This window comes from Lipotes vexillifer, unplaced genomic scaffold (assembly GCF_000442215.2).
Source record: "Lipotes vexillifer unplaced genomic scaffold, Lipotes_vexillifer_v1.1 scaffold821, whole genome shotgun sequence".
NCBI lineage: Eukaryota > Metazoa > Chordata > Mammalia > Artiodactyla > Lipotidae > Lipotes > Lipotes vexillifer.
This window is the reverse complement of record NW_006799328.1, coordinates 316,280-332,388: the sequence shown is the minus strand read 5'-3', so window position 1 is coordinate 332,388 and position 16,109 is coordinate 316,280. Positions and strand designations below refer to the sequence as shown.

Below are 16,109 nucleotides of genomic sequence, written 5' to 3'. Positions count from 1 at the left end.
GATTTGGTTTTTATCCCCTACCGGAAGGAGAGGGTAGACAGTGAAATTTGACTATATATGTGTTCTGGTTAACTGTATTGACCTATCTTTCTTAAATTTGGGAATTTAAAAAATCTTTTGAAGTAAATACTTTTCACTATGTTCTAAAACAACATACTGTAGCAACAAATATAAGCCGTAACAGAGGCTTAAATGATCTTTACCAGTAAATAAAACTCTTAAAAATAAACCTTAGGGCTTCCCTGGTGGCGCAGTGGTTGAGAGTCCGCCTGCCGATGCAGGGGACATGGGTTCGTGCCCCGGTCCAGGAAGGTCCCACATGCCAAGCGGCCGGGCCCGTGAGCCGTGGCCGCTGAACCTGCGCGTCCGGAGCCTGTGCTCTGCAACGGGAGAGGCCACAACAGTGAGAGAACCGCGTACTGCAAAAAAATAATAATAATAAATAAATAAATAAACCTTAAAAAGAACCCCACGGTTTCTTTTTATCTCATTACCCACACTAAATTTGATGATAAAGTATTTTAAGGTAGATTTTATTTTAGGCCAATTTTTTTAAGACTCTTTATTAGGGTGTAACATACACTGAAATGCATACGCCATAAGTGTAAAGCTTGATAAATTTTCAGAGCTGAACATATTAACATGTTCAGATCAGAATGTTATTAGCTATCTTAAAAAGGCTAATTTTAAAATATAAAACAATCATAGACTTAGATAAACTTGAGAGACTTACATCTTGGATCTAACTTTATTACTAACTTGTCACCTTCAGCAAGTTATTTCCTCTTTTTGGGGTCTACCCCCCATCTCTAAAATAAGGAGATAAGACTAGATGTTTTATTATGGCTCTCACTTTGTAAAAATGCAAAGAGGTGGACTATGTTGATATAAATGTGGTATAAAATCTTATAGGTAGTAGGGTGAGAATGTACAGTTTAATTGAAAAGGAAGATGCTCATTTTTTTTCTTTGTTTTTCAGGTAATATTTCACACTATGTGCTGACTGTATTTACAGAAGATATTTAAAAAAAAAAGATAAACTTTTTTCAAAGATTTTGATTCCAGTGGAATCTTTGCTTTAGATTTTGTGTGTGTGAGTGAATTGTAACTCCAGAAACAATGCCCGTACAAGCTCCACAGTGGACGGATTTCCTCTCCTGCCCAATTTGCACTCAGACTTTCGACGAAACAATTCGAAAGCCCATCAGTTTGGGTTGTGGCCATACTGTCTGCAAGATGTGCCTGAACAAACTCCACCGCAAGGCTTGCCCATTTGACCAGACCACTATCAATACAGACATTGAACTCCTCCCAGTAAACTCAGCATTGCTGCAGCTAGTGGGTGCTCAGGTAAGTTGAGTAATTTGTTATCCTTTTAAATTTCTGTATGTGTGTTTTCTCCTCCTGAGGGAAACTTGTTAAGATCTGGTAATATTGCATTCTGTTGTTGTTGTTTTTTTAACATCTTTATTGGAGTATAATTGCTTTACAGTGGTGTGTTAGTTTCTGCTTTATAACAAAGTGAATCAGCTATACATATATATATCAACATATCTCTTCCCTCTTGCATCTCCCTCCCTCCCACCCTCCCTATCCGCACCCCCAGGTGGTCACAAAGCACTGAGCTGATCTCCCTGTGCTATGCGGCTGCTTCCCACTAGCTATCTGTTTTACGTTTGGTAGTGTATATTATGTCCATGCCACTCTCTCACTTTGTCCCAGCTTACCCTTCCCCCTCCCCCTCAAGTCCTTTCTCTAGTAGGTCTCCGTCTTTATTCCTGTCCTGCCCCTAAGTTCTTCATGACAATTTTTTTAAACAAATTTTCTTACATTCCATATATATGTGCGTACGGTATTTGTTTTTCTCTTTCTGACTTACTTCACTCTGTATGACAGACTCTAGGTCCATCCACCTCACTACAAATAACTCAGTTTCGTTTCTTTTTATGGCTGAGTAATATTCCATTGTATATGTGTGCCACATCTTTATCCATTCATCTGTTGAAGGACACTTAGGTTGGTTCCATGTCCTGGCTATTGTAAATAACGCTGCAGTGAACATTGTGGTACATGTATCTTTTTGAATTACGGTTTTCTCAGGGTATATGCCCAGTAGTGGAATTGCTAGGTCGTATGGTAGTTCTATTTTTAGTTTTTTAAGGAACTTCCATACTCTTCTCCATAGTGGCTGTATCCATTTACATTCCCACCAACAGTGCAAGAGGGTTCCCTTTTCTCCACACCCTCTCCAGCATTTACTGTTTGTAGATTTTTTGATCATGGCCATTCTGACTGGTGTGAGATGATATCTCAATGGTAGTTTTGATTTGCATTTCTCTAATGATTAATCATGTTGATCATTCTTTCGTGTGTTTGATGGCAATCTGTATATCTTCTTTGGAGAAATGTCTATTTAGGTCTTCTGCCCATTTTTGGATTGGGTTGTTTGATTTTTTGACATTGAGCTTTATGAGCTGCTTGTACGTTTTGGAGATTAATCCTTTGTCAGTTGCTTCATTTGCAAATATCTTCTCCCATTCTGAGGGTTGTTTTTTCGTCTTGTTTATGGTTTCCTTTGCTGCGCAAAAGCTTTTAAGTTTCATTCGTCCCATTTGTTTTCTTTTTGTTTTTATTTCCATTTCCCTAGGAGGTGGGTCAAAAAGGATCTTGCTGTGATTTACGTTATAAAGTGTTCTGCCTTTATTTTCCTCTAAGAGTTTTATAGTGTCTGGCCTTACATTTAGGTCTTTAATCCATTTTTTTTTTTTTTTTTTTTTTTTTTTTTGCGGTACGCGGGCCTCTCATTGTTGTGGCCTCTCCAGTTGTGGAGCACAGGCTCCGGACGCTCAGGCTCAGAGGCCATGGCTCACGGGCCCAGGCGCTCCGCGGCATATGGGATCTTCCCGGGCCGGGGCACGAACCCTCATTCCCTGCATTGGCAGGTGGACTCTCAACGACTGTGCCACCAGGGAAGCCCTTTAATCCATTTTGACTTGATTTTTGTGTATTGTGTTAGGGAGTGTTCATTCTTTCACATGTAGCTGTCCAGTTTTCCCAGCACCACTTATTGAAGAGGCTGTCTTTTCTCCACTGTATATTCTTTTCTCCTTTATCAAAAATAAGGTGAACATATGTGTGTGGGTTTATCTCTGGGCTTTCTGTCCTGTTCCACTGATCTGTATTTCTGTTTTTATGCCAGTACCATACTGTCTTGATTACTGTAGCTTTGTAGTATTGTCTGAAGTCAGGGAGCATGATTCCTCCAGTTCCATTTTTCTTTCTCAAGATTGCTTTGGCTATTTGGAGTCTTTTGTGTTTCCATACAAATTGTGAAATTTTTTGTTCTAGTTCTGTGAAAAATGCCAGTGGTTGTTTGATAGGAATTGCATTGAATCTGTAGATTGCTTTGGGTAGTATAGTCATTTTCACAATATTGATTCTTCCAATCCAAGAACATGGAATATATCTCCATCTATTGGTATCATCTTTAATTTCTTTCATCAATGTCTTATAGTTTTCTGCATACAGGTCTTTTGTCTCCCTAGGTAGGTTTATTCCTAGGTATTTGATTCTTCTTGCTGCAGTGGTAAATGGGAGTTTCCTGAATTTCACTTTCAGATTTTTCATCATTAGTGTATAGGACTGCAAGAGATTTCTGTGCATTAATTTTGTGTCTTGCTACTTTACCAAATTCATTGATTATCTCTAGTAGTTTTCTGGTAGCATCTTTAGGATTCTCTATGTATAGTATCATGTCATCTGCACACAGTGACAGCTTTACTTCTTCTTTTGTGATTTGGATTCATTTGTTTTTCTTCTCTGATTGCTGTGGCTAAAACTTCCAAAACAATGTTGATTAATAGTGGAGAGAGTGGGCAACCTTGTCTTGTTCCTGATCTTAGTGGAAATGGTTTCAGATTTTCACCATTGAGGACGATGTTGGCTGTGGGTTTGTCATATATGGCCTTTATTATGTTTAGGTAAGTTCTTTCTATGCCTACTTTCTGGAGGGTTTTTTCATAAATGGTGTTGAATTTTGTCAAAAGCTTTTTCTGCATCTATTGAGATGGTCGTATGGTTTTTATTCTTCAGTTTGTTAATATGGTGTATCACATTGATTGATTTGCATATATGGAAGAATCCTTGCATTCCTGGGATAAACCCCACTTGATCATGGTGTATGATCCTTTTAATGTGCTGTTGGATTCTGTTTGCTACTATTTTGTTGAGGATTTTTGCATCTATGTTAATCCGTGATATTGGCCTGTAGTTTTCTTTCTTTGTGACATATTTGTCTTGTTTTGGTATCAGGGTGATGGTGGCCTCTTAGAATGAGTTTGGGAGTGTTCCTCCCTCTGCTATATTTTGGAAGAGTTTGAGAAGGATAGGTGTTAGCTCATCTCTAAATGTTTGATAGAATTCACCTGTGAAGCCATCTGGTCCTGGGCTTTTGTTTGTTGGAAGATTTTTTTTTTTTTTACTTTATTTTTTGGTTGCATTGGGTCTTTGTTGCGATGCGTGGGCTTCTCATTGTGGTGGCTTCTCTTGTTGTGGAGCACAGTCTCTAGGCACGCGGGCTTCAGTAGTTGTGGCATGCGGGCTCAGTAGTTGTGGCCCATGGGCTCTAGAATGCAGGCTCAGTAGTTGTGGCTCACGGGCTTAGTTGCTCCGTGGCACGTGGGATCTTCCCGGACCAGGGCTTGAACCCATGTCCCCTGTGTTGGCAGGCAGATTCTTAACCACTGCACCACCAGGGAAGCCCTGTTGGAAGAATTTTAATCACAGTTTCAATTTCAGTTCTTGTGATTGGTCTCTTTATATTTTCTATTTCTTCCTGGTTCAGTCTCAGGAGGTTATGCTTTTCTAACAATTTGTCCATTTCTTCCAGGTTATCCATTTTATTGACATATAGTTGCTTCTAGTAATCTCTCATGATCCTTTGTATTTCTTCAGTGTCAGTTGTTACTTCTCCTTTTTCTTTTCTAATTCTGTTGATTTGAGTGTTCTCCATTTTTTTCTTGATAAGTCTGGCTAATGGTCAATTTTGTTTATCTTCTCAGAGAACGAGCTTTTAGTTTTATTGATGTTTGCTCTTGTTTCTTTCATTCCTTTTTCATTTATTGCTGATCTGATCTTTATGATTTCTTTTCTTTTGCTAACTTTGGGGGTTTTTTGTTCTTCTTTCTAATTGCTTTAGGTGTAAGGTTAGGTTGTTTATTTGAGATGTTTCTTGTTTCTTAAGGCAGGATTGTATTGCTATAAACTTCCCTCTTAGAGCTGCTTTTGCTGCCTCCCATAGGTTTTGGGTCATCGTGTTTTCATTGTCATTTGTTTCTAGGTAATTTTTTGTTTCCTCTTTGATTTCTTCAGTGATCTCTTGGTTATTAGGTAGTGTACTGTTTAGCCTCCATGTGTTTGTATTTTGTTACAGATTTTTTTCTTGTAATTGATATCTAGTCTCATAGCGTTGTGGTCAGAAAAGATACTTGATACGATTTCAGTTTTGTTAAATTTACCAAGGCTTGGTTTGTGACCCAAGATATGATCTATCTTGGAGAATGTTCCATGAGCGCTTGAGAAGAAAGTGTATTCTGTTGTTTTTGGATGGAATGTCCTGTAAATATCAATTAAGTCCACCTTGTTTAATGTATCATTTAAAGCTTGTGTTTCCTTATTTATTTTCATTTTGGATGATGTGTCCATTGGTGAAAGAGGAGTGGTAAAGTCCCCTACTATGATTGTGTTACTGTCCATTTCCCCATTTATGGCTGTTAGTATTTGCCTCACATATTGAGGTGCTCCTATGTTGGGTGCATAAATATTTACAATTGTTCTATCTTCTTCTTGGATCGATCCCTTGATCATTATGTAGTGTCCTTCTTTGTCTCTTGTAATAGTCTTTGTTTTAAAGTCTATTTTGTCTCATATGAGAATTAATACTCCAGCTTTTTCTTTTTTGTTTTTTTGTGGTACGCAGGCCTCTCACTGTTGTGGCCTCTCGCGTTGCAGAGCACAGGCTCTGGATGCGCAGGCTCAGCGGCCATGGCTCACGGGCCCAGCCGCTCCGCGGCATGTGGGATCTTCCCGGACTGGGGCATGAACCCATGTACCCTGCATCGGCAGGCAGACTCTCAACCACTGTGCCACCAGGGAAGCCCCAGCTTTCTTTTGATTTCCATTTGCATGGAATATCTTTTTCCATCCCCTCACTTTCAGTCTCTGTGTGTCCCTAGGTCTGAAGTGGGTTTCTTGTAGACAGCATATATATACGGGTCTTGTTTTTGTATGCATTCAGCCAGTCTATGTCTTTTGGTTGGAGCATTTAATCCATTTACATTGAAGGTAATTATCAATATGTGTGTTCCTGTTACCATTTTCTTAATTGTTTTGGGTTTGTTTTCGTGGTTCTTTTCCTTTTCTTGTGTGTCCTGCCTAGAGAAGTTCCTTTAGCATTTGTTGTAAAGCTGGTTTGGTGGTGCTGAACTCTCTTAGCTTTTGCTTGGCTGTAAAGTTTTTAATTTCTCTGTTGAGTCTGAACGAGGACCTTGCTGGGTAGAGTAATCTTGGTTGTAGGTTTTTCCCTTTCATCACTTTATATATGTCCTGCCACTCCCTCTGGCTTTCAGAGTTTCTGCTGAAATATTAGCTAACTTTATTGGGATTCCATTGTATGTTATTTGTTGTTTTTCCCTTCCTGCTTTTAATATTTTTTCTTTGTATTTAATTTTTGGTAGTTTGATTAATGTGTTGGATTTATCCTGTATGGGACTCTCTGTGCCTCCTGGACTTAACTATTTCCTTTCCCATATTAGGGAAGTTTTCAACTATAATCTCTTCAAATATTTTTTCAGTCCTTTTCTTTTTCTCTTCTTCTTCTGGGACCCCTAGAATTCGAATGTTGGTGCCTTTAATGTTGTCCCAGAGGTCTCTGAGACTGTTCTCAATCATTTTCATTCTTTTTTCTTTATTGTGCTCTGCAGTAGTTATTTCCACTATTTTCTCTTCCAAGTTAGTTATCTGTTCTTCTGCCTCAGTTATTCTGTTGATTCCTTCCAGAGAATTTTTAATTTCATTTATTGTGGTGCTCATCATTGTTTGTTTGCTCCTTAGTTCTTCTAGGTTCTTGTTAAACGTTTCTTGTATTTTCTCCATTCTATTTCCAAGAGTTTGGATCATCTTTACTATCATTACTCTGAATTCTTTTTCAGGTAGACTGCCTATTTCCTCTTCATTTGTTTGGTCTGGTGGGTTTTTACCTTGTTCCTTCATCTGCTCTGTGTTTTTCTGTCTTTTCATTTTGCTTCACTTACTGTGTTTGGGGTCTCCTTTTCTCAGGCTGCAGGTTTGTAGTTCCCGTTGTTTTTGGTGTCTGCCCTCAGTGGCTATGATTCGTTCAGTGGGTTGTGTAGGCTTCCTGGTGGAGGGGACTAGTGCCTGTGTTCTGGTGGATGAGGCTGGATTTTTTCTTTCTGGTGGTCAGGTCTGCGTCCGGTGGTGTGTTTTGGGGTGTCTGTGACCTTATTATGATTTTAGGCAGCCTCTTTGCTGATGGGTGGCGTTGTGTTCCTGTCTTGCTAGTTGTTTGGCATAGGGTGTTCAGTGCTGCAGCTTGTCATTGAGTGGAGCTGGGTCTTGGCGTTGAGTTGCAGATCTCTGGGAGATTTTCGCCATTTGATATAACGTGGAGCTGGGAGGTCTCTGGTGGACCAATGTCCTGAACTCAGCTCTCCCACCTCAGAGGTACAGGCCTGACGCCCGGCCGGAGCACCAAGACCCTGTCATCCTCGCGGCTCAGAATAAAAGGGAGAAAGAAAGGGAGGGAGGGAGGGAGGGATGGAGGGAGGAAAATAAAGTTATTAAAATAGAAAATAATTATTAAAAATAAAAAAAAAATTTTTAAGTAATAGAAAAAAAAAAAGAGAGAGCAACCAAACCAGAAACAAATCCACCAATGATAACAAGCACTAAAAACTATACTTAAAAAAAAAAAGAAATGGGGCTTCCCTGGTGGCGCAGTGGTTGAGAATCTGCCTGCTAATGCAGGGTACACGGGTTCGAGCCCTGGTCTGGGAGGATCCCACATGCCGCGGAGCAACTAGGCCCGTGAGCCACAACTATTGAGCCTGCACGTCTGGAGCCTGTGCTCCACAACAAGAGAGGCTGTGATAATGAGAGGCCCGTGCACCACGATAAAGAGTGGCCCCCACTTGCCACAACTAGAGAAAGCCCTCGCACAGAAACGAAGACCCAACACAGCAAAAATAAATAAATTAATAAACTCCTACCGCCGACATCTTAAAAAAAAAATGGAGAGACGGAACCCTAGGACAAATGGTAAAAGCAAAGTTATACAGACAGAATCACATACAGAAGCATACATATACACAGTCACAAAAAGAGAAAAAGGGAAAAATATATATATATCGTTGCTCCCAAAGTCCACTGCCTCAAGTTGGTATGACTCGTTCTTCATTCAGGTATTCCACAGATGCAGGGTACATCAAGTTGGTTGTGGAGATTTAATCCGCTGCTCCTGAGGATGCTGGGAGAGATTTCCCTTTCTCTTCTTTGTTCTCACAGTTCTTGGGATTCAGCTTTGGATGTGGCCCCGCCTCTGCGTGTAGGTTGCCTGAGGGCGTTTGATCCCCGCCCAGACAGGACGAGGTTAAAGTAGCAGCTGATTAGGGGGCTCTGGCTCACTGTGGGGGGCAGGGTTAAGGAATGCTGGGTGAGCCTGTGGTGACAGAGGCTGGCGTGATGTTTCCCTATCCTGAGGCGCACCATGTGTTCTCCGGGGGAAGTTGTCCCTGGCAGTGGCCGGATGCACAGGCTCCAGGGAGGGGAGGTGTGGATAGCGACCTGTGCTTGCACACAGGCTTCTTGGTGGCTGCAGCAGCAGCCTTAGCATCTCATGCCCATCTCTGGGGTCCGCGCTGATAGCCGTGGCTTGCGCCCATCTCGAGCTCGTTTAGGCAGTACTCTTAATCCCCTCTCCTCGCTCACCAGGAAACAAAGAGGCAAGAAAACGTCTCTTACCTCTTCCCCAGCTCCAGACCTTTTCCCAGACACACTCCAGGCTAGCTGTGGTGCCCTAGCCCCCTTCAGGCTATGTTCATGCAGCCAACCCCAGTCCTCTCCCTGGGATCCGCCCTCTGAAGCCGGAGTCTCAGCTCCCAGCCCCCGCCCATCCCGCGAGTGAGCAGACAAGCCTCTTGGGCTGGTGAGTGCTGGTTGGCACTGATTCTCTCTGCGGGGATCTCTCTACTTTGCCCCCCGCACCCCTGTTGCTGTGCTCTCCTCCGCAGCTCCGAAGCTTCCCCACTCCGCCTCCCGCAGTCTCTGCCTGAGAAAGGCCTTCCTAGTGTGTGGAAACCTTTCCTCCTTCACAGCTCCCTCCCACTGGTGCAGGTCCCGTCCCTATTCTTTTGTCTCTGTTTTTTCTTTTTTCTTTTGCCCTACCCAGGTACGTGGGGAGTTTATTGCCTTCTGAGAGGTCTGAGTTCTTCTGCCATTGTTCAGTAAGTGTTCTGTAGGAGTTGTTCCACATGTAGATGTATTTCCGATGTATTTGTGGGGAGGAAGGTGATCTCCACGTCTTACTCTTCTGCCATCTTGAAGCTCCTCCTTTCTTTTATTTAAATAGATAAAATTCTGTTCAGTACTGTGCAGATCCTTTATTTCAGTACGTTAAGGAGATTTGTTATGGTGGTGCAGTGTTTCTCAGTCACTGTACAGTAACATTCATTCAGTCTGGTGCTCAGACTTTCTCAACAGCCTTAGCTATCAGATCATTAGAGAAACCTAAGAAGTAAGTCACAAGAACTTCTTAATATTGAAGAAAATATTATTCACAAAATAATTGCATTTTACTTAATAGGAAAAGTGAAGCTGCTTCAGACTATTTTACGTAGTAGACACTAACTGAAATGAAAGATCGAGAAAGTGATGAAAACTATAGAACACAGCCTTTGGGAACCATTTGTCTAGCGTAGGAGCAAATACCTCTAAGTATCTAAATATAAAAGTAATTCTGAGGGTAATACTCTGAAAGTTTTGTGTCCGTATTCTCAAGGTAGAGATCAATAGTATCTTCAGAAGGTTTCACAAAGCCAAGGGAAGCAGGCTTTTCAGAGTTAGGTATGATCCACTTAAACAACCCCTCACTGTTAATGTGCATAGTGAGTCTAAAGTATCATATGTTTACCGTAAATCATTTTCCAAATAAATATACTGGAACTTTGGACTTTAATATTTATATTAATATTAATACCACTATTATTTGCTAGATTAGTCTTCCTATAAGTTGATAAAAAATAGGGAAGGTTGATATTATGTATGTAGGTGATAAAGAGAGCAGTTTTAGAACAGCTTATTCAAAAGGAAAACTTACTGGGACTTCCCTGGCGGTCCCGTGGTTGGGACTCTGTGCTTCTACTGCGGGGGGAGTAGTTCAGTCCTTGGTTGGGAAACTAGGATCCTGCATGCCACATGGTGCAGCCAAAAAAAAAAGGAAAACTTACTTTATTTACAAATCTATCTTGATGATGTCGCCAGTACTACAAAATATTAATATTTGTCAGAGGGAAATTGCATTTGATTGTTTTTCTTCTCTTCCTGTACTTAATTTTTCATTCATAATCATTTTTCTTTTTGTTTTGAAAATTCCATTATGACATTTTAGAAATGTTTTTAAAATAGACTTATTGGGGATAACAGTTTTAGTGATATAATATTTTAATAACAAATAACCAAGACTTACTTTTTTTCATAAAGTTGTCTAAGGATGAACTGATTCTTTTTCTACAAAATGAGTAAGACCTTGTCATGTCTTAACTGTAACAACTAATGTTTATGAAATTTGAGGATAGGACATTTTAATCCATAATAGCCATTATTTTAACCCCACAGATCTCCATTAAAAAACTGTTAGAAGTAATAAATGAATTAAGCAAAGTTGCAGGATACAAAGTTAACATGCAAAAATCCATTTCATTTCTGTACACTAACAATGAACAATCCAAAAGGAAATTAAGAAAATAATTTCACTTACAGGAGCATCAAAAAGAATAAAATACTTAGGAATAAATTTAGCAAAGGAGGTGAAAGACTTGTACATTGAAAATAAAACATTGCTTAAAGAAATTAAAGAAGACATAAATAAATGGAAAGACATCACCTGTTCACAGACTTAATATTACTAAGATGACAGTACTACCCAAAACAATCAACAGATTCAATGTAAGCTTTTTCAAAATCCCAATGATGTTTTTTGAAGAAATAGAAAAACCCATCCTAAAATTTATATGGACTCACAGGGGACCCTAAATAGCCAAAACAGTCTTAAAAGAAGAACAAATTTGAAGGAATCACGCTTCCTGATTTTGAAACTGCATAACTCTAGTGATAAAGACAGTGTGGTGTTGGCATAAAGATAGGCATTTAGATCAATGGAATAGAATAGAGAGTCCAGAAATAAACCCATATGTATGGTCAAATGACTTTTTACAAGATTGCCGAAACCATTCAATGGGGAAAGGACAGTCTTTCCAACTAATGGTGCTGAGCAAACTGGATATCCAAATGCAAAAGAATGAATTTGGACCACTACCTCACACCATATACAAAAATTAAATCAAAATAGATCAAAGGCTAAAAGTAAGAGCTAAAACTGCAGAACTCTTAAAACAAAATATTTGCATAAATCTTTGTGACCTTGGAGTAGGCAGTGGTTTTTTTGTTTATTCATTTATTTGGTTGTGCCAGGTCTTAGTTGCGGCAAGCGGGTTCCTTTAGTTGCAGCTCGAGGGCTCCTTAGTTGCAGCTCACTGGCTCCTTAGTTGTGGCACACAGGCTCCTTAGTTGTGGCACACAGGCTCCTTAGTTGTGGCATGCATGTAGGATCTAGTTCCCTGGCCAGGGATCAAACCCGGGACCCCTACATTGGGAGCATGGAGTCTTAACCACTGAACCACCAGGGAAGTCCCTAGGCAGTATTTTTTTAGCTATGACACCAGAAGCACAAGGAACAAAAGATAAATCAAACTAAATCAAAATTTAAAACTTAGTGCTTCAGGGAATTTCCTGGCAGTCCATTGGTTAGGACTCGGTGCTTTCATTGCTGAGGGCCTGGGTTCAATTTCTGGTTGGGGAACTAAGATCCCACAAGCCACGTGGTACGGCCAAAACAAAACAAAAAACTTAGTGCTTCAAAAGACATTGTCAAGAGAGTGAGAGAACAACCCACAGAATGGGAGAAAATAATTATAAATCATATATCTGTAAGAAACTTGTATCTAAGAACCCTTACAACTCAATTATAAAAAGAACATGGTTTTTAAATGGGCAAAGATCTGGACACTTCACCAAAGAAGATATGCAGGTGCCAAATGAGCAGATAAAAGCTTGCTCAGCATTGTTTGTCATTAAAGAATTGCAAATTAAAACAGCAATCAGAGGTACAAACTACTATGTATAAAATAAATAAGCTACAAGGATATATTGTACAACAAGGGGAATATGACCAACATTTTATAAATAGAATATAATCTTTAAAAATTGTGAAAACAACAGCAACAGTGAGCTACCACTACACATAAAGTAGAATAGCTAAAATTCATAACATTGACAGCACGAAATACTGGTGAGGATGGGAAGCAAGAGAGACTCTCGTTTATTGCTGGTGGGAATGCAAAATGGTACAGCTACTTTGGAAGTTGATTCTGTTTATATGAAATGTCCAAAATAGGCAAATCTGTAGAGACAGAAAATAGATTAGTTTTTTCCTATGGCTGGAGGGGGTTTGGGAGGAAATATGGCAGGGGTGACTATGGGGTTCTTTTGGGGGGGCTATGAAAATGTTCTAAAATTGTGATGGTTGTATAACTGAGAATAAACTTAAAGTCATTGAATTATATACCTTAAATGGGTCAATTATATGATATGCAAGTTATATCTCAATAAAGCTGTTACAGAAACAAAACAAAAATTTAAAAATGCAGTAATTTTGTGTGTATGTATATAAAAGATCTTTTGAAAGAATTCAGTAAATTTAATGGGAGTTTTGATGTTACCAGTGTTAGGAGTGCATAAAACATACTCAATAAAACATTTGATTATAATTAATTAGTGAGCACTCAAACACACCTTTTTTTTTTTTTTTTTTACCTCTAGGTTCCTGAACAGCAGCCCATTACTTTGTGTAGTGGGGTTGAAGATACAAAGCATTATGAGGAAGCCAAGAAGTGTGTAGAAGAATTAGCACTGTACCTGAAACCACTCAGCAGTGCTAGAGGTAAATCAGATGAAAGTATCCATGCTGAGCACGTGTTCTTTAAAGATGCTTTTGTTACCATAAAAATTGTGAGCTATAAGTGAATGTTAACGAAATTCATTTATTTATTGTAAGCCGGACCCACTGGTGCTAAATAATATTACAAACCACATCAAATAAAATAGTGAGTTTAAAGTTTATGTACTATTTATTGGAAACATCTTTTGAATGAGTTGCAAAAGTAAGTATAAACACACTAGTGATTTCAGAAGGGCTCTCTATCATTTGACAACTCTAAATTGTCAGCCTTCTATCCAGTTTTGTGTTGTATGCTATTGGGGGTACAATAAAATTGGAAGTTGCCATTACTGTCTTGTCATTATGGCTTGTTTTCATTAGGAAGGTGAGCTTAACCACTAGGAAATATACCAGACCTGTTAGGACCTCAAGATTTGGGTTTTTTTTTTTTTTAACATCTTTACTGGAGTATAATTGCTTTACAATTATGTGTTAGTTTCTGCTTTATAACAAAGCGAATCAGCTGTACACATATATATATCCCCATATCTCCTCCCTCTTGCGTCTCCTTCCCACCCTCCCTATCCCACCCCTCTAGATGGTCACAAAGCACCAAGCTGATCTCCCTGTGCTATGCGGCTGCTTCCCACTAGCTATCTATTTTACATTTGGTAGTATATATTAAGTCCATGCCACTCTCTCACTTCGTCAAGATTTGGGTTTTTAATTATTGATATTGACTGGCCTTTTTTCTTTATTTCTCCATGATTAAAATGAATAATGATATATTTAATGTCATGAGTGTTACATTTGCATGCAATAACAACTTCTGTATACTTTTAAAATGCAAAGTAGGCTTCACTTGTGTAATTTGTATTGTTTATTTTAAATATTCTGATAGAACCCAGAACTATTCCACATAGCCATAAGTAAATCAGCCCATCAGAGGAAATTTTTCTGGACTCTAAAATTACAATGGAAACCTAGAAATAACTATATTTTCTGTTTTAAAGGAGTGGGTCTGAATAGCACTACTCAGAGTGTTCTGAGTCGCCCAATGCAGAGGAAGCTGGTGACTCTGGTCCACTGCCAACTAGTAGAAGAAGAAGGCAGGATTCGTGCCATGAGGGCAGCTCGATCTTTAGGTGAACGAACAGTTACAGAGCTCATTCTTCAGCACCAGAATCCTCAGCAACTCTCTTCCAATCTTTGGGCAGCAGTCAGAGCTAGAGGCTGCCAGTTCCTTGGACCAGGTATATCATTAAAGTTTGGTATTTACTATACTAGTAATTCTAAAAGTATTTATAGCGTAGGAACTATAAGTGATGTACAAAGTCTAGTTCTTTGCAATATTCTGTTGTTATCAAGTAATATCCCACTTGGTATCCCACAGTCATGGCTTGGGTAATTCCATGTCAGTTTTTCAGGATACTTAAAACTTTTACTGCCAAAAGTTTATTCATTTTGATAGAGGTTTTCCCTAACTGTATTAATCTTTTATCTGCTTCCTTAAATAAAGTATATGGAATGTAATAAAAAATTGCTCCCAAATGGTTCAAAAGTATAACTGAATATCGGTTGTTGTTGTGTTGCCCATTAATGAAGTGGTACCTGTAGAAATTATTAAATGTTTCCCTTCTAAGAAATGGCTTTATCTTATCTCTGTACATGATAAATTTTGGTTTTGCTCAACTTTTCCTAGCAATGCAGGAGGAAGCTCTAAAGCTGGTTCTCCTGGCCTTAGAAGATGGTTCTGCTTTGTCAAGAAAAGTATTGGTTCTCTTTGTGGTGCAAAGGTTGGAGCCACGGTTTCCTCAAGCCTCTAAAACTAGCATTGGGCACGTTGTCCAGCTCCTTTATAGAGCCTCCTGCTTCAAGGTATGAACCTATGGTAACTTTCAGCTTAAAAGGAAACGTCCTTTCCCCAAACTTAGGTAGTAAGACTTTAAGTTTAATGAAGTTGCCTGTATCTTTCCATAAAATTTTAGCAGTTTTTCTTTTCTCTTTTAAAGAATATAGATGGTGTCCTGTTAAAGTTAAATCTTGTATTGAATTTTGTATGTTAGATATTGTACAACATAGTTAAATCAAGGCTTATAGATTTTTGTGTTTGAAGAGACTAAAAAGCCATGCAGTTTTCCACCAAGACTGCAAACAGAATTGGTCTAAAGAGAGAGAGTCATTGAAGCAGGAGTACATTTTATTTGGCTATTTGCTCCTGATATAATTCCACATATACAGTACTGGAGCTCCATTTGCCATTTTGGTTTTAGTATATATAGTAATGCTGGACGTGTCCTTTGTATGCCAAGTTGAATCAGCACTTCAAACATTGGTGCCCACTATGTATCACTTATTGTTCATCCTGTTTTCCTAACTTCTTAATGTCAGGGCTTCTTGCTTTTGACACAACACATAACAAGTACTTCATGGGCCAGGGAAGCATGTCTCTAAAAAATTGTTAATTCATACAAGCTATAAGGAGGTCACCACATTCCCTCATCTGACACTGAAACTAAAAAACTCCCACATTAGCCATCCTGCTATATTCTAATCTCGTCATTTTTTGAGAAGGATAAAATGGTTCACAGAATCAACAGAGCATATAGATTTAACTTAAAAATTTTTTTTAAAGTTCTAGCTAAATGCCAATATTATTCTGTTTCTTTCTAGACTCAGATTATATACTGAAAATAGGGTGTTGATTCCATGTCTGTACCCACCCCTCTTGTTTTTCATACGTCCCTCTGGAGCTCTCAGAACCTCAGCTGGTCCAGATTGTCCCTGAATAACTCACATTTGTTGTAATGGTTGTAATAAC

The 16,109-nt window shown here is 39.1% G+C and overlaps 1 protein-coding gene across 2 annotated transcripts in view; it reads left to right on the top strand.

The window, feature by feature from the left end:
• Positions 1 to 1,090: 1,090 nt before the first annotated feature.
• RC3H1 (ring finger and CCCH-type domains 1) overlaps positions 1,091 to 16,109 on the top strand; it is a 57,901-nt gene continuing 42,882 nt past the window's right edge. The window contains exons 1-4 of one of the 2 annotated variants that reach the window (XM_007471608.1): positions 1,091 to 1,350; positions 13,171 to 13,291; positions 14,302 to 14,541; positions 14,991 to 15,166. In XM_007471608.1, the coding sequence (XP_007471670.1) occupies positions 1,120 to 1,350; positions 13,171 to 13,291; positions 14,302 to 14,541; positions 14,991 to 15,166 (768 nt within the window). In that variant the 5' untranslated portion in view covers positions 1,091 to 1,119. The remainder of the gene's footprint in view (positions 1,351 to 13,170; positions 13,292 to 14,301; positions 14,542 to 14,990; positions 15,167 to 16,109) is intronic. The other variant, XM_007471607.1, reaches the window with a different exon arrangement.